Source organism: Hakea prostrata, chromosome 7 (genome assembly GCF_041222555.1).
Source record: "Hakea prostrata isolate BN-2017 chromosome 7, UWA_Hpros_2, whole genome shotgun sequence".
NCBI lineage: Eukaryota > Viridiplantae > Streptophyta > Magnoliopsida > Proteales > Proteaceae > Hakea > Hakea prostrata.
This window is the reverse complement of record NC_142606.1, coordinates 21,854,651-21,881,298: the sequence shown is the minus strand read 5'-3', so window position 1 is coordinate 21,881,298 and position 26,648 is coordinate 21,854,651. Positions and strand designations below refer to the sequence as shown.

The 26,648-nt window shown below is 39.3% G+C and overlaps 6 protein-coding genes across 6 annotated transcripts in view; 3 read left to right on the top strand and 3 right to left on the bottom strand.

The window, feature by feature from the left end:
- Positions 1–146: 146 nt before the first annotated feature.
- LOC149010548 (phosphoglycerate mutase-like protein AT74) lies at positions 147–1,687 on the bottom strand. Its single transcript, XM_089162239.1, has 2 exons — positions 1,015–1,687; positions 147–919 (listed from the first exon to the last, which is right to left on the bottom strand). Exons 1-2 carry the CDS (start codon positions 1,454–1,456, stop codon positions 468–470), a joined length of 894 nt encoding a protein of 297 aa, XP_089018365.1. The 5' UTR covers positions 1,457–1,687; the 3' UTR covers positions 147–467.
- Positions 1,688–3,060: 1,373 nt separating this feature from the next.
- On the top strand, positions 3,061–3,603 carry LOC149010547 (uncharacterized). The gene has a single exon (XM_089162444.1). It carries the CDS (start codon positions 3,061–3,063, stop codon positions 3,601–3,603), a length of 543 nt encoding a protein of 180 aa, XP_089018570.1.
- Positions 3,604–5,096: 1,493 nt separating this feature from the next.
- LOC149010546 (uncharacterized) lies at positions 5,097–5,794 on the top strand. The gene is made up of 2 exons (XM_089162443.1): positions 5,097–5,393; positions 5,615–5,794. The coding sequence occupies exons 1-2, from the start codon at positions 5,097–5,099 to the stop codon at positions 5,792–5,794; spliced, it is 477 nt and encodes a 158-aa protein (XP_089018569.1).
- A 3,226-nt stretch (positions 5,795–9,020) lies between these two features.
- LOC149010545 (phosphoglycerate mutase-like protein AT74) lies at positions 9,021–11,842 on the bottom strand. Its single transcript, XM_089162939.1, has 2 exons — positions 10,172–11,842; positions 9,021–10,084 (listed from the first exon to the last, which is right to left on the bottom strand). The coding sequence occupies exons 1-2, from the start codon at positions 10,626–10,628 to the stop codon at positions 9,624–9,626; spliced, it is 918 nt and encodes a 305-aa protein (XP_089019065.1). The 5' UTR covers positions 10,629–11,842; the 3' UTR covers positions 9,021–9,623.
- A 290-nt stretch (positions 11,843–12,132) lies between these two features.
- Positions 12,133–15,993, bottom strand: RPH1 (resistance to phytophthora 1). Its single transcript, XM_089162940.1, has 4 exons — positions 15,668–15,993; positions 14,868–15,078; positions 12,711–12,880; positions 12,133–12,625 (listed from the first exon to the last, which is right to left on the bottom strand). The coding sequence occupies exons 1-4, from the start codon at positions 15,896–15,898 to the stop codon at positions 12,599–12,601; spliced, it is 639 nt and encodes a 212-aa protein (XP_089019066.1). The 5' UTR covers positions 15,899–15,993; the 3' UTR covers positions 12,133–12,598.
- A 3,964-nt stretch (positions 15,994–19,957) lies between these two features.
- LOC149010543 (piezo-type mechanosensitive ion channel homolog) overlaps positions 19,958–26,648 on the top strand; it is a 70,437-nt gene continuing 63,746 nt past the window's right edge. The window contains exon 1 of the mRNA XM_089161559.1: positions 19,958–20,556. Coding sequence (XP_089017685.1) covers positions 20,508–20,556 — 49 coding nt within the window. The 5' untranslated portion in view covers positions 19,958–20,507. The remainder of the gene's footprint in view (positions 20,557–26,648) is intronic.

The window sequence follows — 26,648 nt, the reverse complement described above, 5'->3', positions numbered from 1 at the left end:
AACTCCTTAGTTTCTCTTGAATGGAGGTGACCATGGTTGATGGGGAGGAATTATTACAGCCCCTTCAATTTGCTTAACTGAATTATTCTTCTGTAAATTTTCATGTGATTCATTAACTTGTGACATGGAATCTTCATTTTAGGAACGCACAAAATCACAACCATAACAAACTGGGGGGAGCTGCAAATTTTCAGATTAAAACCTAAGGATGTTACTATCATAATATCATGTAAACAAAGACGGTTTGAAAAGCAAAAAATGGACTCAATAGCACGTTTCCAACAATTCTCGCTTCCTTTCCTGGATTTGTAGGATCAAACTTGATAGATGATCTTCAGCAGAAAACTGGACTTGCCTTGGAGTGCTCCAGACCAGAAAATCTTCAATTCAAGACATTCCCTTTCCACATCCGTTCCCAACTCTGGCTTTGATATCTTTCGTCCCTGTTTTCACTGATAATTCCAACTTCAATTTCTCACTGTTTTATTTTCGCCTTCTCCATCTTCGTCGCGGGGAACATAAACATTGACGTCTGAATCAGAGGAAGACGAGTGACAAGGAGGTTGATCGAAGAAGGTGTCCAGGTACTTGTGGTTCCAGTACCCTTTGTTGGCGTTGGCACGCCACTTCTGGTCGTCAATCATCTCGCGAGAAAATCCCCATTTGACAAGCTCCTCCTCCGAGTGATGGATCGCAAGGCTGTACTTTCCACCGGCACCCAGTTGAATAACCCGGCATTCACAGTTGTCCAGATTGTATAGAAGCTCGAATTGCTCCGTCGTCCACTTGAACCACTTCATTAAGAACACACGCAACGCCAGCCCATGCGATACGATTACCAGGTTTATCTCATCATCGCAGAGTTGATGGTGCACAAGCCTCTTCATGTCTATATCCCTCCACAACGACTCCAAGAAAGCTGTAAAACACGGGTACCCAATAAGGGAAATAAGAAGAAGAAAAGAGAAGCCAGTTTCGGGATTGGTTCTAGATTGAAGAACAGGGAAGACATACTGGAGAGGCGGTCGAAGACATCGGCGGCAGATTCTCCCTGCGGAAAGCGGAAGAAGAAACGGCCGAACTTCAATCGATCGCATTTGCATGCCTTCATCAGCTTCTCCTCCTGGAAATTTCCGAAATCCTGTTCCCTAATCCTGCATTCCTCCCGTACCCCAAGAATTCGATCCCTGGGGAAGGATTTGCCGATCTCGCGGAGGGTGGAGCGGGTCCGTTGATAGGGTGATACGTAGAAATAAACCTTCCAGTTATGGGAGCGGCCATCGTCGGAGACAATGCTATGGATGCTATCGCCGGCACGGCGGGACTGTTCGATTCCGAAAGGGGTGAGTGGGATCTGGCTGTCAGGAATGGTTGCGTAGGCGGTGTCGTTCTGATTGCCTTGGCTCTCTCCGTGTCTCAATAAGATTATTCTCTTCGGCAGATTTTGATTCCCCATCGTGTTTAGCTACTACTGCTGCTGCTTCTGCTTCTGCTTCTGCTTTTCTTCCTCTGCTGCTTCTTCTTCCTTGCTTCCTCTGCTTCCTCTGCTTCTGCTTCTGCTTTTCTTCCTCTGCTGCTGCTTCTTTCTTTCTTCCGTGTCTTAATAAAGTTGAAGTTGGTTAGTCATTTTTGTTGCCAAGAATACCCATAGTGAGTCAGTGACAATGATGTGATTCGTCATTGATAAACCCCACAGATAATTTTAATGCTCTATGTGTGGATAATAGGCGTTGTTCAAATTTTATTACAAAAGGGTAAAAGACTAGGAAAAGATCCAACCTCATCTTGATGGGTCGGTCATGAAGACTGAAGAGCAGTGAAATGGATTTTCCTATGGGGCTTACATCAAATGTTTTGTTTGGATCCATCCATCAACCATGCTCCCCAAGGATTGCTAATCCTTATTGGTAAACTCTGTTATTTTCTATACTTTTGATTGTCAACTTAATTATTATATGTATCCCTATCCAGCTGGCAAACAATGATGGATATTATTAGGTAAATCCAAGTTGTAATGTTCTTTCTTCAGTTTTTTGGGTAAACAAAGCGGTAATTGAGTAATTGATTTGTTGCCAAAGGAGGGTTGCTTGCTCGCTTGGTAAAACCAACTCCTATTAGTGAAGATGGCGTAAATTCAACTCTGGCCGGTAGCATATATAATATTTCCTTCTCTTATAATAAAAAACACGTTTATATATAACTTGCCGGTAGCATATATAATATTTCCTTCTCTTATAATAAAAAACACGTTTATATATAACTTGCCGGTAGCATATATAATATTTCCTTCTCTTATAATAAAAAACACGTTTATATATAACTTGTATGTTTCTGTCAGGGATATTTCCTTCTCTTATAATAAAAAACACGTTTATATATAACTTGTATGTTTCTGTCAGGGTATACTTTAAATTTAGTCGTCATGTCATCTAGCAAACAAGGGATAATATTATATATGTTATCCGCAATATTTAAAATTAGCGTAAATTACACTTAAACCCCAAAATGAAGACTGTAAAGCACTTATACCCTCACTTTATATTTGAAAAATACAGAAACCCTAAAATTGAAAGCCATTGAATCATTGTTTACTATCTTTCAATTTCAAAAATATCCCAAGAAGAGCTCCATTTTCCTCCTTGTGAGTGTGATTTCTTTCCTCCTTGTGAGTGCGTTTTCTCGCTTCCTTTAGACGTTATGTCTCAATATTTTACCTGGAAAGATGCTCCACCAGGGCACTCGAGGAGGCCCACCGCCGCGAGGGGGTAGAACTCCGATTCCCAGATCTTCTTCGACGCCTGTTCCTCTTACCAACCCTCTAAAGTTCTTAGCAGCAACCGAACTTTTCACCCCAACTACACTCCTCGGAAGAGGAACGGGCTCCGGTGGATATCACTTCCGATGAGGGTATAGAGATTCAATTGACAGCAAAGCCTACCAGTAACAGAACCCTTACCTCAGTTAATACACTTGCCGGCAAGGTCTTAGCAGGGAAGCCCTATCGACGCCAGGCTGTTTTGGAAGCTTTGTTTGCCTAAAGCTTGAAACACGAAATTTCCAATGGAGGTTATACCATTCGACACTGATGTATTCCTGTTCCAATTTGAACATCCAACTGATTTGACAAATGTTCTGGCCGAAGGACCTTGGTCCGTTTCAAGAACTCTAATCATACTGGAAAAATGGAGGTTGGAAGAGAAATGGAAATTTGAAGAAGTGGATTTCTGGATACAACTGCACAATCTACCGTCTGAGTATGCTACCCAGGAAAATGTCTATCAGGTTTTAAAGAAGTTGGGTGAGCCGATTAAAGGTATGTTTATACAGGGGTTTCACTTTGGAAAACAAATTACCTATTGCCGTTGCAGAGTTAGGGTAAACATTAGTAAACCCCTCAAGACAACAATCCCAGTGAATACAAGCGCAAATCGACTAAAGGTGGCCATCAAATACAAGCGACTTCCTCTGTTTTGTTATCTGTGTGGCCTAATGGGGCATGATGAATCTAGATGCACACTCATCTACGATAGTAGGGCGTCAGGAGAGTATGACTGGGATGCGGAGGAAATCCATCAGGCTAGACAGTTTTCTGTAGATATCTGAGGTTCAACTCCGGGGGAAAGGCTAATTGACCAGGCTGCCAAATTCTCATTTCGCCAGCACAAACAACAACAAGAAGCCCGTCAACACAATGACAGAAGGTTCACCGGAGATGGGGAAGATGATCCTGCGACCATAGTGGGCACTATAGCTCAGACCGACCTATCTGTCATACCTCTAGACAGAACCCTGCTACGTCTGAGCAAGGACATGCAGTTGGTCGAGGACCCCATGCCTGTCAGAACACCAGTCTGCCTGCAACATTTCAACACGACACCTGATCCCACAACGCTTTGCAGCTCCAGTATAAACCCCGCAACCCAAAACCCACGGATTAACCAGTCATTTTTTACACAATTACTTGATCCAAACACAGCTTTTTCTACACCGCCTCTGCAAATGGCCACTCAACATGAATTGTCTAACCTATTACTTTCCATTATATCCCACCTTTCCAATGTGTCCATTAACCATGTTAATCCCACTACCCATGCAGAGAGTGTTCTGATCACAACAGACACACCCACTTCGTACCCCGCTCATCCCAACACTACAGACATGGGATCAGGAACCCATTTGCCGAATCAATTCGAATCCCAGTTTTTTTTACCACTTACACCCTCTGTGGTTGATTCCTCCACTGAAGATACCCTGCTGGTCGATCCTTTGTCTGAAAAAGTCCACTCTATTTCACCCCCACCACCTGTCTCCCAATACCCAATGACCCACACTTCCCTCCATATGGGCCACAACTCTGATGGGCCTCTTGATGCTATTAATCAACCATTGTCCAGCCCAACGTTAGGATGCAACCATCCACAAACCCAAATTTTGAGCCCACTAACTGACTCTCATATGGTAAGACAACATGAGCACTTGAGCCCAAAGAGTGACTCGATGGTGGAAGCTACTCCCTAACTGTGAATTAGAGACTCACAAGAGACTAAGGCAAGAACAACCCAATGTCTCAAGGCGCGAGCAAAGGCAAAGAAGTAACGCGGTGTTGAAAAGCTCAGAGGTAACCTGCTTGCTAATGGAGAACTTTTTTTATCTTATACACCCGTGGAGGATGCAGGTTGCCATCCCCACGGGAGCCAATGAAGATCATGACCTGGAACTGTAGAGGTATTGGGAGAACTCTCACAGTTCGTCAGCTATGCACTCTCCCAAGGATAAATAAAGTGGATATCATTTTTTTTATGGAAGCAAAAGCACAAAAACAGCCGTTAGAAAGGATTCAGAAAAAGCTCAAGATGGAAGGGATGAAAATTGTTAAGCCAATTGGCCTAGCTAGTGGATTGTGCTTATTATGGAAGAAGGAGTATGAAGTGGATATTCAGAGCTGCTTACAAAATCTGATTGATGTATTCATACAACCTTAAGATTCTTTGGGTTTCTACTTTATTGGTGTCTATGGGAATCCAGTGCGATCTGAAAGAAGAGGACTTTGGCAAATAATTAAGAATTTTGGACAAATTAGAACTCAGAGATGGATTATGGCAGGAGATTTCAATTCCTTCCTTAGCTGGCAGGAGAAATCAGGCGGTACTTGTAAAGGAAGTGGAGATGTATCTCATTTTAGGGAGATGGTGGATCAATGTAGCCTTTTGGATTTGCAATCACAGGGCCCTGCATATACGTGGAGTAATAAAAGAAAAGGAAAAGATGGCATACGTATCAGACTTGACAGAGCTCTAGCTAACTTGGCTTGGCGTATTGAATTCCCGGAGGCTCTGGTGTTCACTCAAGCTGCAGTAGGATTTGATCACAGCCCAATTATATTAACACTGAAGGTAAGCCTAAGCATGGTCCTCGCCCCTTCCGATTTCAAGCTATGTGGCTAAGACTCCCAGACTTTAACTCGGTTGTGCACACCGCTTGGGGGAAAGAAGCTGTTGATGATCCTGAGAATATTATGAATGAAAAACTAAGTCAATGTCAAATGGAATGTGTGGAATGGAATCATAAGGTATTCGGTAATCTACAAAACAACATCAAATCTACCTTGGAACAGTTACAGATACTTCAAAGTAAACCAGTGGAAGAGGCAAATCATGAACTGGAGGCGAAATTTATTCAAAGAATGGAGGAGTTGCTGCTACAAGAGGAGGATTTTTGGGCCCAAAAATCGCGTATTGAATGGCTCCAATCTGGTGACAGAAATACCAGTTATTTTCATGCAATGACCACCTAAAGAAGGCAATACAACAGAATCATGAAGCTAAAAATCCCTACTGGTATTTGGACAGAATCAGAAAATACAATTTACAAAACTTTCAAGGAGTATTACCAGGACTTATTTGCAGCTGAAGGTTGGAACAATGATGCAGTTAATGAATTTTTGGGAGCAATTCAAAAACGTACTCCGAAGCAGGCTAAACAAAACTTATGTTTGCCCCCAACTGAGGAGGAAACCAAGTTGATACTCTTCAAGATACACCGCCTCAAAGCACCGGGTGTTGATGGATTCCCTCCATTGTTTCTACAGAAATACTGGGAACTCATCAAAACAGAACTGATGGTTTTTCTAACGTCTTTCTTTGTAACAGGTACTCTTCCCCCTCAGGCTAATGAAACAATTATTAGCTTAATCCCAAAGAAGGCTAATCCGGAGGAGGTTGATCACTTCAAGCCAATCAATCTAGTGAATACCTATATGAAAGTGGCAACGAAGATCCTGGCATCAAGATTGAAATGTGTTTTACCTGATCTAATTGATCCAGAAGAGTCTGCGTTTGTGGAGGGCCGGGACATATCTGATAATGTGATGGTAGCGCATGAAATGTTTAACTATGTGAAAAAGAAAAAGATGGGTAAGAAGAAGTTGGTAATCATGAAGATGGATATGAAGCGTGCTTACGACAGAATGGAATGGAAGTACATTGAAAAAATCCTCTTGCACCTTGATTTTCCTATCCATTTTGTTAAGCTAATCATGGAGTGTATCACATCAATGGAGTATTCTCTTCTCATCAATGGGTCTATCAGGTGCTGCATTACCCCCACTTGTGGCTTGAGACAGGGGGACCCCTTATCCCCAACCATATTTGTCTTGTGTACTCAGGGTTTTTCAGCTTTGATGAGAAAAGGAGAGGTGGAAGGATATATCCAAGGAATTCAAATTAAAAACAGGGGAAGACATTTATCACATATTTTATTTGTTGATGACTGTCTAGTTTTCTCTGAACTTCAGTTGAGTGCTCTACATCAAGTTAAAGGTATCTTCAACACATACTGCAAGGCTAGTGGGCAGCAAGTGAATGAAAAAAAATCCAGCTTGTGCTTCAGCAGCAACACCCATCAGAAATTCAAGAGATGGATCTCTCGGATTTTCAGAATTAAGTATGGAGATGGTCCTTCTACTTACCTAGGTCTTCCCACAACAATTGGATTGTCTAAGGTCCAAGTCTTTCATGAAATAAATGATAGAGTGGAGAAGAGAATACATGGCTGGTCCCAGAAATTGTTGACTCCAGCAGGTAAGGAAATTTTATTAAAAAGCTTAGCTCTATCCATCTCTAACTATGCGGCTGGGCATTTTAAATTACCTGAGAAGTTCCACCAAAAGAACTCCCAAGTGGCAGCCAATTCTTTTGGGGTTCTCATGAGAATCGTGAAAAAACACATTGGATGTCGTGGGAAAGACTTTGTAGATCAAAAGACTCTGGAGGGTTGGGATTTAGAGAAGGGTCTTTACACAACAAAGTTATGCTTGCTAAACTGGCTTAGAAGTTAATCTCCAATCCATATTCACATTGGGCCCAGGTGATGAAAAGTATATATTACCCTACATGTAGTTTTTTGGAAGCAAAAACAGGCTCTTCTCCTTCATGGGGATGGCGCAGCGTCTTGATCGGAAGAGAGGTGTTGAAAAAAGGACTAGCGTGGAAGGTGGGCAAAGGTGACAAAGTAAACATATGGACTGATAAATGGATCCCAGATTTGGTGGATTGGCGGGTACCTGATTCAATTCCAGTCTCAGATGGTACTACAAAAGTGTCTGAGCTTACAGATGAGAATGGTTTATGGGATAAAGAATTGCTTAACACATTATTTCCGGCAGATGTTTGCTTGGCAATTCTAAAAGTTCAACTTCCGATGTTTCCAGTGGAGGACCAGCTTGTGTGGAATGCTGATAAAAAAGGATCCTTTTCTGTGAAATCTGCTTACCACATGTTGTCTAAAGAAAAAGAGGAAGACAACAGGAGACAAGCCTCTACATCACAAAGAAAGAAATGGGATTTAGTCGACAAATCAGTTTGGAAGTCGGTTTGGCATTTGAATGCTTTACCAAAGATCTGAGCTCTACTCTGGAAAGCCTGTAACCAAGCTCTTTCAACTGGGGTTAATTGTGCTCATAGGGGAATGCAAATGGAAGAGATATGCTGCAGATGTGGGGAAAAAGAGTCTACAGAGCACTTGTTTTTTCATTGCTCATTTGCAAGGGCAGTATGGCTGGGCTCTAACTTAGGATTGCATTCCACGAGTACATGGATCATTTGGTGGTTCAATGGATTGTTGATTGGGGGCGATATAAAAACGAGGACAAGGATAACTACAAGGGTGTGGAAGCCCAATTGGCTTTATCCTATGGTACTTATGGAGAGCTCGCAATGTAGAAATTTTTTATGCAGGTAAATGGCTACCTATAGATGTGATTCACATGGCAGCAAAGGCAGCGGAGGAGTTTATCACATCACAGCAATCCATCCACACTTCGGTATCCATCATACAACAGAGTTACCAACCGTGGAGTCCGCCAGCTAGGGGAGTAATCAAAATCAACACTGATGCAGCTTTATGCACTAATAGCACAAAGACTGGTATTGGCTTCATTGCAAGAGATTGGAAAGGAAATCCAGTAGTTGCCAGATCCATTCCTATAATCTTTGGTGAAGCAAGTGTTGGAGAAGCGGTAGGGATTAAGGTTAGCTTGTGGTGAGCTATTGAAGAAGGCTGGCTTCATGTGAATATTGAATCAGATTGCCTAGCTGTGGTGCGCATGCTGAACAATCCTTCACTCCAGGTACCTACATCTCTGATGAATGTAATATCAGATATCAGACAACTAGCTCTGGCTCCAATTACATGTGTTTTTTTCTTTTATTCCAAGGAATGCCGACTCGGTGGCTCATTCCTTGGCCCGGAAGGCCCTAACGCGTGAGGCTGCGTTGGATTGGCCCATTTCCACTTGCTGGTTCAAAGAGCATGTTCCTTCTCCAGCCCCTGTGCCTCTTTTTTCTTAGTCAATCTTTCCACCCAAAAAAAAAAATTCAAAAATATCCCTATCAAAATACCAAGAAAAAATAATTTAATGATAAATTAGACTAATGTATCTAATAAAAATCTAATTTGAGGGTATTTGTATTTTTATTTTTAACTTTTTTTGTAAAAGAGGAGGGTATTTGTATTGTCCGTGCTTTAAGCACCCATTTGCGAGTTTCAGTGCAATTTTCTATAAATTTAAATATCTTCAGAACCTCTTAACCTCTCACCAAGATATTTTATATTCCGTCACAGAATAGTGCAATGAAAGATTTCAAGACCAATAGATGAGTTTCAATGATTCTTCAGAACGAAAAGAATGGCTGAGTAAAAACTACGTATGGGGTTTTGGGGTCAGAGGACGAGAGAACCTGAAGGCTCAAAGGGATCTTCAGAATTCAATATTTTGATCATCATTAATAGTATCTGCAACTTTTTTGACAGTTTCTGGGTTTGACATTGAAATATGTCTCCTTAAACCTCCTTCAAAGCATCCACCTTCAGTCATTCTTCTTCTCCAACACAGTAAGTTGTTCTGTGCAGGAACGAAGTAGAGTACCGTCATGAAAAGGGATATCCAAATACAATTTGTATAACCCCAATGATTATCTTTTCCATATTTACCAATATCAAACGACAACAAGTTGCAAACTATAAACAATCGATTAGAGACTAACTCTATCTATATAATTAATAGTTCCAAGAAAAAAGAATGGTTAGTCATGGACACTGACTAGAAACAAAGTTTCAAACTACAATCAATCGATTATGCCGTTGTTTTCCTTCTTCCCATTTTGGTTGCAGGGGTCAACACCATTGTCTTCAGAGTCGGAAGAAGAGGAATTACAGGGGAGATGATCGAAGAAGGAATCGAGATAATAAGAGCACTTCTGATTCCAGTCACCCTTGTTGGCTTTGGCGCGCCACTTCTGGTCGGCGATCATCTCCTTAGAAAGTCCCCATTGGACGAGTTCCTCTTCAGAGTGATGGATAGCAAGGCTGTACTCTCCACCTGCACCCAATTGAATGACTCGGCATTCGCAGTTTTGCAGATTGTTTAGATTCTCGAATTGCTCCACCGTCCACTTGAACCATTTCATCAAGAACACCCGTAATGCCAGCCCGTGCGATACGATTACTAGGTTTATCTCATCGTCGCATCGTTGATGGTGGATAATTCTCTTCGTGTCTATGTCCCTCCACAACGACTCCAAGAAACCTGCAAACATCAAGAGAGAAAAAAGAAGTTTTCAGTTTGCGCGTGTTCTAAAATTTAAGAGGAGAAGAGAATTTCTGAATGACATACTAGAGAGGCGATCGAAGACATCGGCAGCGGATTCGCCTTCAGGAAACCGGAAGAAGAAGCGGCCAAACTTCTCGCGGGCAGATTTGGTGGCCTTCATCCGCTCTTCTACCTGGAAATTTCCGAAATCCTGTTCTCTAATCCTGCATTCTTCTCTAACCCCAAGAATTCGATTTCTGGTGAAGGATCTACCGATCTCGCGGAGGGTGGATAGAGTTCGTCGGTAAGGTGATACATAGAAATAGACCTTCCAGTTGTTAGAGCGGCCATCATCTGACACAACGCGACTGATGCATTCGCCGGCGAGACGGGCTTGTTCGATTCCCTTAGGGGTGAGTGGGATCTGGTAATCTGGGGTGGTTGTGTAAGCGGAATCGTCCAGGTTGCCTTGGCTCTCGCCGTGCCTCACCAAGATTATTCTCTTCGGTAGAACATAGTCATTCGACGGTTGATGCCCCATTCCTTCTCCCTTCTTCTTCTTCTTCTTCGACTGCTATCGCTAAATTGGTTATGATTATTCGAATCTCCTGCCCTATATGACTATATCTCTACAAACTCCTTTCGTGAAAAATTAGAGGATGTCAAACTCAATGTAAAACGCAACCCAACCGTGTAAGAAAATTTATATAAGCCAGCAGGCGGAAATCCAGAATTGAACGCAACCTAATCGTGTTCAAAGTTCTAACTTTCTAGATATATCTGCTCTGTATAACAGATATGACTTATGAGAGAACAGTATCAAACAAATAAAGATCCTTTCGTTTCTTCTTTGTGTCTGTGAGTCACCACTTTTTTTTAATGATAAATATCCGATTCATATTTCCTACACGATTTATTCTTATATTCTATTTCTTTACTTTACCCAACCCAAGACAATCTCCTGAAGAGATGTGCTCAATACGTGTCGCCGACCTGGAAGGTTGTATATCGAAATTGGGAATATAAATTGAGTGGGGAACAGAATTAGGTCAAATTGAGTCCCACTTTGTTCTAAGTTCATCAGATTCGGTGAAGGATCGATATTCCATAGTTGTAGATTTGGAAATGGATTGGCTTCCAAGTTGAAGTCGTTAATTTTAAAAGGTTAGAAGGAAAACCTAAAATGTTAATTTTTAAACTTCTGCAGCACATTGGCTCTTGTATACAGAACCATAAGCAACCACCCGAATTTGCAAAGTATGGAGTAGCTGGAGAATGAATTATATAGCAGATCAGTTTGAAGAAGCTAGAAAAACATTTGAAACAGCAGGACTAAGAATGGGAATTCGAACAACAATATCTGTGGTCTCCCACTTCCAGCAAAAAAGGAGCCCAGATCAAAGCCATAAATAAATGGGAAGTGGGAAGTGCTTCTCACCTTTAGATTCTGGATTCAGAAGAAGTCGGTCTGAAATTTCGAATATGAAGTGGGTTCCCTGGAGAGGACAAGGAGTGATACATGAAAGCACTGGTAATGGAGATTCCTTTTCCATTCGTGGAAGAAGAGATTGTCAGAGATTGTCTCCGTCCAGTCCACATTTACGGCGAGAAATTCCTCAATTCATTGCACTAGAAAATGAATTATTCAGGAGAATCTTTGACAATCCAGGCCAAACAATTCAAGTTCAGTCCAAACAGGTACCTTGCCTTTGAGTTACCAAACCTCCTCGAATCTTCCACTGAAAAACCCAAAGCAGAAAACGCAAAACGCAAAGAAGACAAAGAAACAAGGTCATGTAGTTCATATTCCGTTCCTGTACGCAATGACGAATGACCATTCATTTGGCAAACCCTATTTACTAAGAGGGGGAAGTCAATGGATAAAGATTTCCTCGCAATTGGACATTATTATTAGCTTTTCCTTTTTAAGCACGAAAATTATTCTAGGTGTCGGACCAAAGTATAGAGAAGACTCCTCACTGTAAGAACAAACTAGGAAAGAGAAACACTTTCAACAATGAACAGAACTTGGCTGTTTTATGGATGGTAGGAATGATGCTGCTACCTCTGTACAGTCAAAACTTGGCTGTTACTTGTTTACCATTTCAAACAAATTCAACTGGTAAAGATGAATCTGCAACTGTATTCTGATACGCAAAGGGGAAAAACCCTTGTACCTTACAAATAGCACTTGTTTCAGCCTCTCCATTACCCAAGCAATTTTATGACTACCAAAGAACCTTGGGTTTCCTATCCATTAAGGATTGAACTATAAAAACCTACCTTCTATTTCCGACCTACACAGAAGTAGAGACGTGTGATCATCCAAATGCCTTCAGATAATTTGATACAGTATATGGAGATACAGTCATAACGATCATTGCATCTCCTATCCTGCTTAAGCGACTTCGCATTGGCTATACATCATGAAAGTGGCTCTCAATGGATGGAGAGGACCCAATTGATGAAGCACCTTTTGACAAGGAACGCCATTCAATGCATCATATGCACCTACTCTGCCTTTTGTAACCAGCCAAGCTGTAAACAGCAGAAATACTTTAAGCAACAGCAATAAAAGTAATTACCAATCAAAATGTGATCAGACCTAGTAACGGAATTGTACCTTCCAGGCATACATCCCAAAGAAGGCTATGGTATCTGCAGACCAGACAACTGAAAAGGACTTCCAAAAAAATGGAATAACAACATTAAGTAGTGGAATGAGAAGAAAAAGATAGTTGAGAGCTTCTTTCTCATTCTTTGAGCAGTCTCGAGCCCGAAGGGACGGTATTGCTGCAGAAAACACGAAAGATAAGTGGAAATGCGTAAACAGAATTGATTTAAACTTCAAAGCCCAGAATATTTAGGGATCATGATCAATAGCAAGCAACATATCAAGTTTTCGCATGCTCAGGAAATTGAAATGCTTCATATTTACTACGCCCAAGTATTCTGTTTTCATCTAACAAAATCAGCAAGGACAGAAAAATGCATGCACATGTGCAGACACAGATGCATGCATGAAGGATACACAGTAGGAAAATTAAAAATATGTTTTTAAAGACAGAAACCCACTAAACCAATGGATGCTATGTTTTGTAAATGGCAGTCGGCAGAAAGATATCTGCTTTATCTGCAAGTCCATATGGATGGCAGAGGGAAATCAGTATTTTGAAAGTCATCTGGGCGGAACCATGGAAGGTTGTTTCAGACCTAAACCATGCATCCAAACTCACAAATGAATAGAAGTTTAATGTAAAATAAAAAGGAAAACATACACAAAATGAAACTGAACTACTACCCAAGATGACGTCCTTACATTACACATCAGGATCAAAAACCAACCATTTTTTTGTACGTTTATGAAGACAAAAGTACTTGGTATTTTCTACCCATCAGAGCATCACACAAATGATGCCTTACCTCAGGCTTGGCAACATATTAAAAGCTATTTTAAGAAAAAGAGTAACTGCTGTTTCTATAAGTCAAAACCACTAGTAGAGAGAACCGTGAATGGGAGACCTGTTTAGCTCTGACAACTACTTTTCTAGTGAAAATTTTGTGTCATGGAGATCCAAAGGTACAGAATTAAAAGTTCAATTATGCATCACAGGAGAACAATGTATTTTTATGACTAGGCCAGCAACTTCGCTAAATTTCAAAGAAAAGAAAAAGCGCAATAACACTGAAGCAAAAACATATAACACCCAAGAATAAAACGTGAACGACCAAAAACATAGCCACACAAAAAATGCCAGAGAGAAAAGAATATCCTGAGCACAACCTAGCTCTCACTACACCAGTTATTAGGTCTATAAAACATTAGTGAAAAAACGACTTTTTTTGGGAACAAGCAGTTCACATGTGAAATCAATGATTTTATGTGTTTTACGATGTTGGCAAATCTCCAAGGGTGATCCTCAATAGTTGTAACCCAAGCTAGTAAATTTAGTTGTTTTCCCTCACACTTCAATGTTATTAAAACTTCCCTTGATGGCAAAAATCCCACTCAATGTTAAGTGACAGACAGTTGTCGTAGTAGATAACCTCCCACTCCCACTGGTCCCAATAGAATCTTTCAATGGCACCAGCTCTCAACCTGATTAAACCCTAAACCTCAAATACGCAATAAACATCAGTCGACATTAAGCTTATCCACATCAAAAGCAGGAGGTCCTCCACTTCTCAGTCCCCTAGCTGTTGGAAGTGATAGTTTCCCAATCTCTCCAAGTGATCTCTCTGACTACCTTTTCCACTGAAAGTACATTGTGGAACAATCTCATTTTCCCTCAACTCCTAAAGGCACCACAAAACAAGCCAATGGTGTAGCTCTCCATAAAATTTCACTATTTTCCAGGAGCAAAAAGTTAAAAGCACATAAGAACTAAAAAACCATCAGGGAAAGTTCAATTAGGTAGGGAAAGTTCAATTAGGTTGAGAGTCTTGAGACAATCAGATGCCCACCATCAGCAATGAAACTAGCCTTACCAGAAAAGGGACATCGAAAAGCATTTAATCAACAGTTTCCACATTCTAAATTCCAAGAAACTTTATAGGGCTTACAAGAATTATATAAACAATCAGGTCAGTAATCATGGACAAGAAATTGTCGACAAACGTAAAAACTAAGAAGTTTCAAGATGACCAAAGGTCCCAACAACAAGTAGTTCTCTTTTGAAAGTAGCAAAATGATAGGAGAGAACAAAGACAGGAAAGAGTGCAAGTTGGTTATCCAATTTACGTGTAATGTAAAGAGCACAATCAATGAAGCATAACTTACTGAACATCCAAATCGACCACATCCCCATCAATCTCCATATGTCAGGTTCATTTGATGGAAATATGAAATTGAATGCAAGTGCCCCACCAAGCAACATTGAGGCATAGCCTTGAACTTCAAAAACAGTGTACAGAGCAGTCCCAGGTACAGCAGGGTTCTTTGTTGCAGTGGAAGCCCTAGGTGCAAAAGTTGCAGCGGTCTTTTGAACAACCTGATACATAACTCAAAATCAGGAAGATTTGACTTGAAAAATAAAAATATGATCTTCTCACAAGACCCAACTTCAAATCTCGTACAGCCATAATGGCAAAAGTAAGAAATTTAAAGTTAGAACTGAAGCATCCATAAGTCACATAGCCAGCACTTAAAGCTATTCCTGGATACTTCCAATGTTAATGGAGACTGGATGAGAAAAAATATTGCTTTCTGTTTTTTGAGGTATTTGAGTTATCTATCCAACTGATGTTCTAATGTAGGCCAACGGATAGAAGAATCCATTAACTGTAGAACCTAATGTTGTCTACAAATACAAGGTCGAAGTAATAGTCTAGACATTCCAAACTAATACTCTTGTAACGCTCTAAAAACCAAGTGCTTAAACCCTAAGCCTACCTGTTTGATGCTTTAGAACTATATTCCCTACTTCCACAAACACACACAGGCACACAGAAGATGGCGGGAAATAATAAAAGATAACGATTAACCGTAAATTATATGAACTGCTTAATGGGTATCGACAGAAACTCTTCTTTGTTTAGGTTCTAACGAAACGAGATCAGATTTCAAGAAATAAGACTGACCTTTTTAATGTCTTTATCTATTTTCGGAGAAGCAGATGAGGTAGTAGACGAAGAGACCTCACTACTAGTTTCTTTGCTTGATTTTTGGTCTTCTCCACGTTCTTCAACCGTCTGTGTATCAAAGCCATCTGAACTGGCCCCAATTTTGAGTTTTCTTCTGTAACACTTTGTAGCGCCGGACACATTTGCCGGAAAGATTGAGGGAATTTTGGTTGAGAGTAACGCGTACATTTTCACTCTGGTTTTTCCTTCATTCAAATCCCTTAAAAATGAATTGCCATAGGAAGCTCGTGCCAGTGTAGAGACAAAGCCGGGAGTAGATGAGAAAATTGAGGTTCGTACTTGGATTTGGATTATAAGGAGATTTTTATTTATTTATTTATTTATTTATTTATTTACTTTAAGAGCAAATTGAACTGACATCGCAAAATGGAGGTGTTAAAATACTATAACTCAATTTATGTTTAAAAAATTATCAGAATTAGATTTTTATTGGATATATTAATCTAATTTATCAATGAAAATATTAAATTATTATTTATTTTACTTAAATTCATTTTGAAGTGCCGAGACAATTTGTTTAAAAAAAAAAACAGTACTCCATCGTAAATTTCAATGCTTAAACTATTTTTTTCTACGTTGCCCATCATCTTTTATTATTTTACAACATTGCCCCTGGGAAAATAAAATCTTATACTACGCTTCTCTCTTTCTCCATGAATTCCTTCTTTTTCTTTTGTTCATCATTGTAAGATACAAAATGACACAACTGAAAATATATTATTATTTTTCTTATTTATTAACCGTTATAATCAAAAGAGGGGCATGAAATACTTCTCCATAAAAAGGATAAAAGTATAATAATGCCATTATTTTAATTTTTCAGATAAAACTAATAGAATAATATGCTTTAAAAAATACAATTGTTTTTTATTTAAAGAAAAATATACAATCCAATTATTGAATAATAGTTTAGAGTTGGGATCAGAGAAGAAGGAAAATATGTGGAAAGATAGAGGCTTGAATATGAGACTCCCTTAATATATTCCCTCTGTATCACCACGTTGAAGCACATTCATAAGAATCAATTATATTAACATATACCCTCATAATCTTTTATAAAAAATAATTCAAAAAACAACATATACGTTCATAATCACACTCATACCATATACTTGACAGAATATACAATCGACATATAAAAGAAAATTCATGCTATCAATATCAGTGCTTCCTAACTCGCCTTTTAATTATATTACAAATACCATCCATAACTAATTTAATATATAAATGCCATTAATTTAGTGGACGCAATGATAGCCAACACGTGTAATTAGGTTATGTATTTTATTATATTTTTTTGTCTTGTTCTTGAAAATATTGAAATCAGACACTGTAAAAAAATTCTATTGAACTCATAATTCATTAGATATTTGTAAGAATGTCAACCATGTATTATAATTTAGATTGTAAATTATCACTATGACTCAGGCTGAAAATAATTGAAAGTACATTTTTGATATCCTATTGATATCCTATTTTCATGTTTGCAGGTGATGAGGGTAGAATAAAACAAACCGATTCAGTCCAATCAAAATTGGTTGGTCCACATATAATGTGATAAACAACTGAATAACCACTTTTAAGTTGGGATTAGAATCTTAATCAATGAAGTTCGGATTGTTAGGGATAATGGATGTACAATCACGAACAAAGAAGAACACAAGCAAAGCACACAAGGGAATTTAACGTGAAAATAAATGACTCGAGCATTCCGTGTTTGTAGAGTATGGTGGTGATATAGTGCTGTGAGCATGTAACATACCTGAATGCCATTATATATTATCGGAACTCTACAACTCAAGTCACTATGTTTCGAAGGGTTCACAGTGATAAAATTATATGTTATAATATTTCAAATGGCACTGCTACCAAGCATTGGTGGACGAGTTTCCTTAATTCTCCGACTATCTACAGCAACAGTGCCATCATCAAATTTGAGATACTTGAACTAGCGAAATTCTCCAAACCTTTTGATGGAGCAAGCTCAAGCATCAATGGCGTCTCATCAACAACCCTAACCCCAACATCTGGTGCCTCCTCCTCCTTGTCAGTAGGAACATCTTCCACCTATTCTCTAGTAGAAGGACAATCAATCTCCTACAATCGAGATCTAGGGAGAAGAAGACGGAGCTTTCCTCACCTTTGATTGAAATCCCCTTAAATATCAGCGAAATCTCAATGGAAATTCGCCAATTTGCAAGGTTCACCAAGGTGCGAATCGACAAATTTCGCCGAAGCATCACACTTTAACTTTGGGTCAACATTGCTCAATCTAGATTATCAGATTGCACACTTGAATGATTTAACAACCTAGATTAAGACGTAGATAATGATACCTCTACAACGAAGTACATGAACAGCCTGTATTTGTACAAGTAGACATAACATGCTACAACAAATAGCTATCTAACTTTACAAGCATATGTGTACATTGTCCTATGATAAACCCCTCGAAGGCAAAACTTACTCAACAAGATTAAGCTGAGACTGAAGCAAAAGAATCTGTGGAGTGGGGAGTATCTTTGTCTTAAGGTCAACAGGTTGATCAGTTGTAGGGAGAAACCGAGATAGAAGCTCCCACTTAGAGATTTTGGCACAGACAAAATGAAAATTGGTTCTCAAGAAATTTTGTAAGAACATGAAAAGTTCTCAATAAATTTTGCAAGAATATGAAAAATTCGGACGGAGATAAAAAAAATTTTGGTAAGATTCGAAGGAAGATAATTATGATTTGAGTAACATATGTAGAGTGTGGACTGCAGAGTTTCTTACGGTAAGAGAATTCTTATACCAACTTGTTTATGGTTTTCCCACTAGGGGTAGTGAAATCCTAAAGAGGTTCAACTTGAAATTGGGAAGTAGACTTCTTAACCAACCAGTGATATAAGGTACAAATCAAAGGTGCCTTATTCCATCTATCAAAACTGTCCTGCAATCCTCCGCACAAACTCAAATGGCTACTCTATTTCCTCTTGCGAATCCCTCCCCGGCTTAGGAACTAAACAGCTATAAAATGTAAGGTGTCAATTCGGTACGGTACAATATGAAAATGATATTTAAAAAAAAAAGGTTAGGTAGGGTTTCGGTATAAAATCAGTATGAGAAAAACGGTACAATATAATTTCAGTATAAAAAAAACCCATTATTCTAATCTTCTAATTTGTAATGTTGCTACAATAAGCTAATATATTGACTAGAGCATATTAACGTTATTAAAGTTCCGATAATAAGCTAATATATTGACTACAACATAGTACCGTTATTATTTTCCAATACATTTTTTTCTTTCACTCCGTTATTTTTAAAACATTTTTTTTCATTATCAAGAACCAGCAACTACAAAACAGTAAAGGATGGGAGTGGTGACTTGAGAAATTTTTTTCTTTTTGTTGGTAAGAAATAAATTTTGTAATTGAAATACGATTTTCAGCTCATGGATTACATTGGATTTATATTTTTTTAAGAATAATGTTAAGATGGACTAGGCCTTAAATTAGGAATACCTAGAAATAATGTCAAGATGGACTGGGCCTTAAATTGGGCCCAACCCAACTGAGATTAAGGGTCAATTGGGTACGAAAATTTGGTATACAGTATGAATTCAGTATATGACAATTCGGTATGAGATTTGGTACATACCGCCGGTATGCTACCTAAAGCCGAAACATACCGTATCGAATTTCAAAAAATAGTTTTGATACATACCATATTAAATTTGGAAATGATATGATATGGTGCAGTTTAAACGGCGTGGTTCGGTAGGATATCCATACACAATTGACGCCTTAATAAAATGGCATGACTCTTGATTTTGATTTCATAGTTAAAGACTAAAATACATTCTAATTTCAACGGTTCACTCTCGAAGTCGTGTTAGTTCATCGGGGCAGATTTTCCAGTAAAAAAATATAGGGTGAAGTTAATGTTGCCAACTTGCCATTATTCTGGTCTGACGTGAAAGACTTGATTGCTGGACGAAATGGCAGTATGTAAGGATAAAATGGTCTTTCTGCTACACCTTAAACGTCGTCAACTGCTAATTGTTAACACCGTTAGCTGGAACCTACGATCACAGAGCCAGAGCCAGAGGGGATTCAAATGTAATGATGAGAAAAAAAAAGAAAAAGGAAAAAACATAATTTTGTAATTGAGAAAATAAAAAGTAAGGGCGGGGATAAATCTCACTTGAAGGTTTTACTTCGCCATTTTAACCAGATCAATGTCTTGACGTGACAGAGTCACAGAGGCCGTTAACGTGAAGAAACTGCTAAACAGGTTTCTATCACGAAGAGTTCTTGACGTAAAATGCAACCTTTTTAGATATCAAACTCAAAAGGTTTGTTTGGTTGATTTTTAGTTCTTCGCGCTCCGAAATCATAATATTAATTTATGTTTGGACTTCGGAGTTCGAAATTTTTTTTCTTTTCCGCGATATTCAGTTGTTGATGTTGTTGACTTTACCAAAAAAGAAAGAAATAGAAGAAATGAAAAAGCCTCTACCTCTCTGTTATCTATTTCGTAAGTTGAATTTGTGATGGAGAAAAGATTTCTTTGTTAGTAGTCAGGAATTAAGAAACCCCTATACGAATTCCTGGGGTTTCTTTAATCGGACATTGGCAGAACGTGATAGTTTGGGTAGACAACTTCCATGTCTAAGTTCACTTCGTCGCTCTAGTTCTTGTATATCTACCCAAAGATGGAGAACCCACACAGCAATTCTTTACTGGAAGACAACTGTAATGAAAATCAAGTGATCGTATGACAAAGTGGTCTCACGATGGGGAATTTCCTTGGCGAGTTTGTATTGCCTCTGCTGCTTTTAACAGGTATGCCATTTTGGTTCTAGGAAGAACACTCCGCCGGAAATTTCATACATCATACCGTTTTCTATAAGATTATGGTTAGTCAACGGATTTCCGGAAAACTGAGTAAAACTATGTTTCATTATTTTGTTGATACATTACCAGGTTCTAGTTTTTGGTTGTCTTTTATTCTAACTGTATGTTCCAGTTTGATAATTCCTGGTTTAAACGAGTTTTTGAGTAGGGATACTTGTGAAGGTCTTAGTTTACAGATGGATATAAATTGAACTTTGATTGTCCATAGAAGTACAACGAGTTGGATAAATAATAAAATCAGTTAGTCTTTGAGTACTTTATAAACAGCTTTTGTTCATTGTTAGCGAAATGAGTACATGTAGTGAAAGCTTTAGATCAATGATCATACCAAGTAAGAGCTGCTTTGAGGGCCATGCAGCCATCCCTGTTTAGTGGGGATATGGGTGAGTTGATGTTGTGGTATTTTCATGCCAAAGAAGTGTGTGAAATGTGGATCTTCAAACATGCTTGATATGAACCCTCTATGTTGATTATGTGGCAACAAAATTTCACCATCCACCTTTATTACTTTTATCTTTTTTTTTTGGATGAATAAATAAATATATTAAAAGAACAAACACACATACATCAAGCTCGAAATTTAGCAAATCTAAAGAGCACGGACAAAGCAAACTGGGGCAAGATATCCTCAGGGGTACTCTGTCAAAATAGGCCTACTGCCAGGAACCAGTCGATACCAACTTTGCAATGTTGGCTGCTGCTGCTAACGTTTGTTCATTGATATGATGAGATGATGAAAACATGACCTCCTCACTCATGATGCTCATTGTTTTAGCTATTGAACTGTATGAAATAGAAATCCTAAAATTCTCTGAATGACAAGTCCTAATCACACACTGTCCCACACAATTGAGCAGAAAATATCAAGGATGACTTGAATACCACTGGGCAGAAAATAAACGTAACCAATAAATGCAGCTGGTAGTCAATGCAGCTTCTGTCCTCATTTATCCTACAATTGAGATAACAGAATCAATATTTGTCTGATATGAATTAGCTAAAGTTACTTGACTATTGTTAGATTTGAGAAAATCCTGACTTATGTTTGACTGAGATCGCAGGGCCTTTATTTATATTAGAAACTTACCAAAATAGGAACATTTCCCCAATGTGGGATTACTACAATGAGAACAATAAAAATAATCTAACAAGACAATTTTACCCTTAGTAATAAAATGACTACTACTACTGCTGCATTACAACACTCCTCCTCGAGTTAGTGCGTAGATATTTCTCATGCCCAATTTGCCAATGATATTACTGAATGCCTTGGTGCTCGAGCTCTTTGTAAGAACTTCAGTTGATTGTCAAAGGTACAAAAGTAATACAAAACACTCCAGCCTCAGTCTTTTTTTGTTTTTTGTTTTGATAAAGTGTCTGCCAATCTCCACATGCTTGGTCCTGTCATACCGTGTTGGATTGTGAACTATGCTAATTGCTAATTTGCTATTTGAATACAGTTGTATAGATATCTTTGAATCTGATCCAAACTCTTGAAGCAGCCCCTTTAGCCATAACACCTCACAAATACCCTAGGCAATTGCCTTAAATTCAGCTTCTGCACTAGACCTTGCAACCACGGCCTGCTTTTTGCCCCTCTAAGCCACCAGGTTGCCTCCTACATACATATAGTAACTAGAGGTAGATCTCCTATCATTGGGACACCCGGCCTAGTCTGCATCTATGTATGCCTCAATTTTTCTAAGTGTTTATGAGCTGAAATTAGAATTCTTTTTCCTGAAATAGCTGTCAAGTACCTTAAAATCTGATATACTGCATCAAAGTGTGAGGTGTAAGGATCATGCATATACTGGCTAACAAGACTAATTGCAAATGTGATAGCTGGTTTAGTATGAGATAGATAATCAACTTTTCCACCAATTTTTGATAGCTTGTCTTGTCCACTAGTTCTCCTTCTTTTGCCTTCAAGTGTAAGTTGGGCTCAATTGGAGTGTTTGCTGGCTTACACCCTAATATCCCAATTTCTTTTGGTAGGTCCAAAGTATATTTTCTTTGAGAGAGTGAAACACCATTGGCCGAATATGTCAACTCTAGTTCTATGAAGTATTTAAGCTTCCTTATGTCTTTGATCTCAAATTTGGTTCCTAGAAAGGTCTTCAAAGTTGAAGTCTCCTCCTCACTAATACATTTGATCACAATGTAATCTACATATGCTAAGTATAATAGGATGGGAATTAGGAATGCTCTGCATTACTCTGCTTGTAGCCAATGGAAATCATGGCCTTATGGAATTTCCCAAACCAAGCCCTTGGAGATTGCTTCAACCCATAAAATGCTTGTTTTAGCTTGCACACCTTCCCATGAGTCTAAGTGGTAGCATATTCAGGTAGCTAGCTGTTGTAGGTTCCATCCCTTATTTATTGCACATGAGAGAACTGCTCAAATTGTATTAATTTTGGCAACTGGGGCAAATGTTTCTTGATAATCTATCCCATAAGTTTGAGTGAAGCCTTTGGCCACCAACCTTGCCTTGTATCTCTCCACGGTCCCATCTGTCTTGTGCATGATGACAAACACCCATTTGTGTCTAACAGTCCGCTTTCCTGAAGGCAAAGACACCAGTTCCCACATCCTCTTTTTTTCTTTTTTCCAGAGCTTGCATCTTCTCATCTATTGCTTTCTTTTAGTTTGAGTGAGACAATGCTTCCTGCCATGTGTTAGGAATAGAAATAGAGGACAAAGAGGATACAAAGCTTTGAAATTTTGGGGATAGGGATTGATATAAAACAAAATTGGAATAGGATGTTTGGTGCATGTGCGTGGCTGCTTTCTTAATGCAATTGGCAAGTCCAAAGTAGGATCAATTGATGGTTTAGAAATAGACTCACCAAAAACTTTACCTCAGAGCTAGAATTAGGAGCTTTTAACTAGCTCCGTACAGAAGGGGGATCTTCTCTCATGGATCACATTTTATAAGTTTTTAGAGGTCTTTGCTCCCCCTGTAGATCAGTATTTTGATTTACTAGCTGTTCTTGTCCGGTCACTCCATCTTCTAAGGGAGGATCATCAGTAGGAATTTTAGGAGAATTATCTGAAGGAGAAACAAGGACTGGAACTTTTCACTAATACTCTACCCTTAAGAAGGTGTCGGGCCAGAAAAGGAACTTGCTTATGGAACACAACATCCATAGAGACAAAGAACCGACAAGAAGTAGGGTGATAACACTTATAGTCTTTCTGGGTAACAGGATGACCAAGGAAAATACACCTTAACCCACGCGGATCCAACTTGCCATGTAGATAGTGGTTTCAGGCAAAGGCAACACAACCAAAAACCTTAGTATAGTAAAGGCTGCTGTTCCTAAAAGAATCTCAAGGGGTTAGCACTGTTGCAAAACTTAGGATGACATTCGGTTAATCAGATAGGTTGTAGTAAGGACCACTTCCCCCCAAAACTGAGGAGGCACATTCATAGTTAACATTTAGGAATGTGCCACCTTAAGAATATGTTTATTTTTGCATTCGACAATCCCATTTTGAGGAGGGGTGTCGACACGACTGGTTTGGTGTATAATGCCATAATCAGCTAGGTAAAAGGGTAATGCCCCACCCAAATACTCAGTTCCATTATCTGTGCTTAGGATTTTTACTGTGGCCCCAAACTGTGTACTAACCATTTTATAAAAAAATTGAAAACATGAAAAAACATAACTTTTTTGGTGGAGTAAGTAGACCCATGTGGTTTTAGTGCAACAATGAATAAAGGAAACCACCAATGGCTAGGAATAGAAACAGTCCTAGACAGATCCCACTTATTAGAGTGAATAACATCAAAAGCCGACTACTCTCGTTTGCCGGTAGGGTTGAACTCATTCAATCTGTGCTCCAATCTTCCTACCTTTATTGGTGTGGCATTTTCCCGATCCCCAAAGCCATCTCGTCTGCAATGGAATCTCTCTTCTGTGCTTTCCTATGGAAAGGCCAGGAATCTGTGCGTTTCCTTCGCCCCATCAGCTGGGCCAACATTTGTAGACCCAAATCTGAAGGGGGTCTTGGAATCCGCAGAATCCAAGATGTCAACTCTGCTGCGATGCTCAAACTCATTTGGAAAATTGTCACAAACCATGACTCTATCTGGGTTAAATGGGTTCAATCTTATCTTCTCAAATCTGACTCTTTCTGGACTGTCCCTATTCCTCCAAATCCTTCCTGGTCATGGAGGAAATTGCTTCTCCTTAGACCTCATGCTCTCCCTGCCATCACCATCCAAATCTCCTCTGGTTCCTCTACTTCTTTCTGGCTTGATCCTTGGCATCCGATGGGTATCCTTCTCAATCTCTTTTCTCCCCGTACGGTATATGAGACTCGCATTCCCAAAAATACCCTTCTCTCACATTTTATCTCTAGTGGTTCCTGGGTCCTTCCCCCTCACCATTGTCTCACGCAAGTTTGGAATTCTCTCCCCCCTATCCTCTCCCTTCCCCACGATAGAGTTATTTGGATCCCCTCTTCTTCCAAAATATTCACCACTCAGTCTGCTTGGAATTTGTTTCGTTCTCCCTCCCCTCCCCCTCTATGGCCCCCATTGGTTTGGTTCAAAGGTCATATCCCTCGCCACTCTCTTACCCTTTGGAGAGCCCTAAACACTGCCTTACCAACCCAGTCATTCCTTGCTACCCGCCACATCCCTGTGAACCTAAATTGCATTCTTTGCTGGAATAGCCCTGAGGACATCGAACACTTGTTTTTCTCTTGCCCTTTCTCCAGTGCTCTTTGGAGAAAAGCCCTTAACTTCATTTGGCCCCGCTGTCGTCGATCATTTGGGTTCATTAGGGACTGGTCTTGGGTTTTGAGTAACTTCTCAGGTACCTCTATTTGTGACCGAATAGGCAGGCTTGTTTTTGGGGCTTCAGTTCACCATCTGTGGTGGGAGCGAAACCTTCGGCGCTGGACTTCTAAATCCCGATCCATTGATGCTATTTGGAATGCTATTTATTTTGATGTATCCTCTAAAATTTCTGCTTTTCCCTCCCCCCCCGGTTGTTGACTCCCCAAGGAACAGACTCATTGTTGTTGCCTGGGGCCTCAACTCCCAAATCCATTCTTCCCCTTGATCCTTTGCCCGTGGATCTTTCTTTGTAATTGTCTTGTCTTTAATTGATTAATTATTCATCCAAAAAAAAAAAAAATCAATAGGAATAGTGCTACAATTATCTAAAACTAGGCAAACATGTCTAAATTGCTTGGCTAAATACAAGCATTACAATGAAAATCATTCAAATTGCAACGTCTGACCAAATCAGGACAAAACTTAGATAATATAGGTAAGGGAACGTGGCCTAAACAACGATGCCATTATTATAGAGCAAAGAGTGCAAGAGAAGCAAAACTGGAGGCCGTAGAAAAAGCTGTTGGAGACTTGTCCAACAGTTAAAGCCCCCTTGGTGTGGGAGAAGAGTCACTTGAATGATTTTGATTATTACCTATACCAGCCATGAAGACAAATCTATTAGATATCTGAGTATGCACCATAGCTATCCTGGGACTATCCTTAATGTCAGCCATAGCATAAGCTTGCTCTAGAGATGGACCTGTAAGAGAATCTGAGCATGTATCTGATCATACTCAATATTGAGACTTGCCAGAAAATCATATACTCGAAGCTTGTCTCCCACTTTTGATAAGCGGCAAAATCAGTAGCATAGTTCGGAGTAAAACACCCGTAGAATTTAGGTCTGATAGTATCCTTGAAGTGTATTGTAATATTGAGATAAGGTGAGCTCCTTTTTTTGCAGCTGATTAACTTTCCTTCGAATCTCAAAACGTTGTTCATCATTTCCAACCTTTGAATACATCTCCTTGGCAACTTTCAAGATTGTTGCAGTGTAGCAAAGAAGAAGATAACTCTTTGCAATATTTGGTTCAATGGAATTGAGAAGAAATCCTATTACCAATCCCACTTGTCTTGTGCTGTACTAGGAGAAGATGGCTTGACAAAAGTCCTGTGAAGATGGCCAATAAGACCACAAGCACCAACTGCAAGAGAAATACATTGAGAC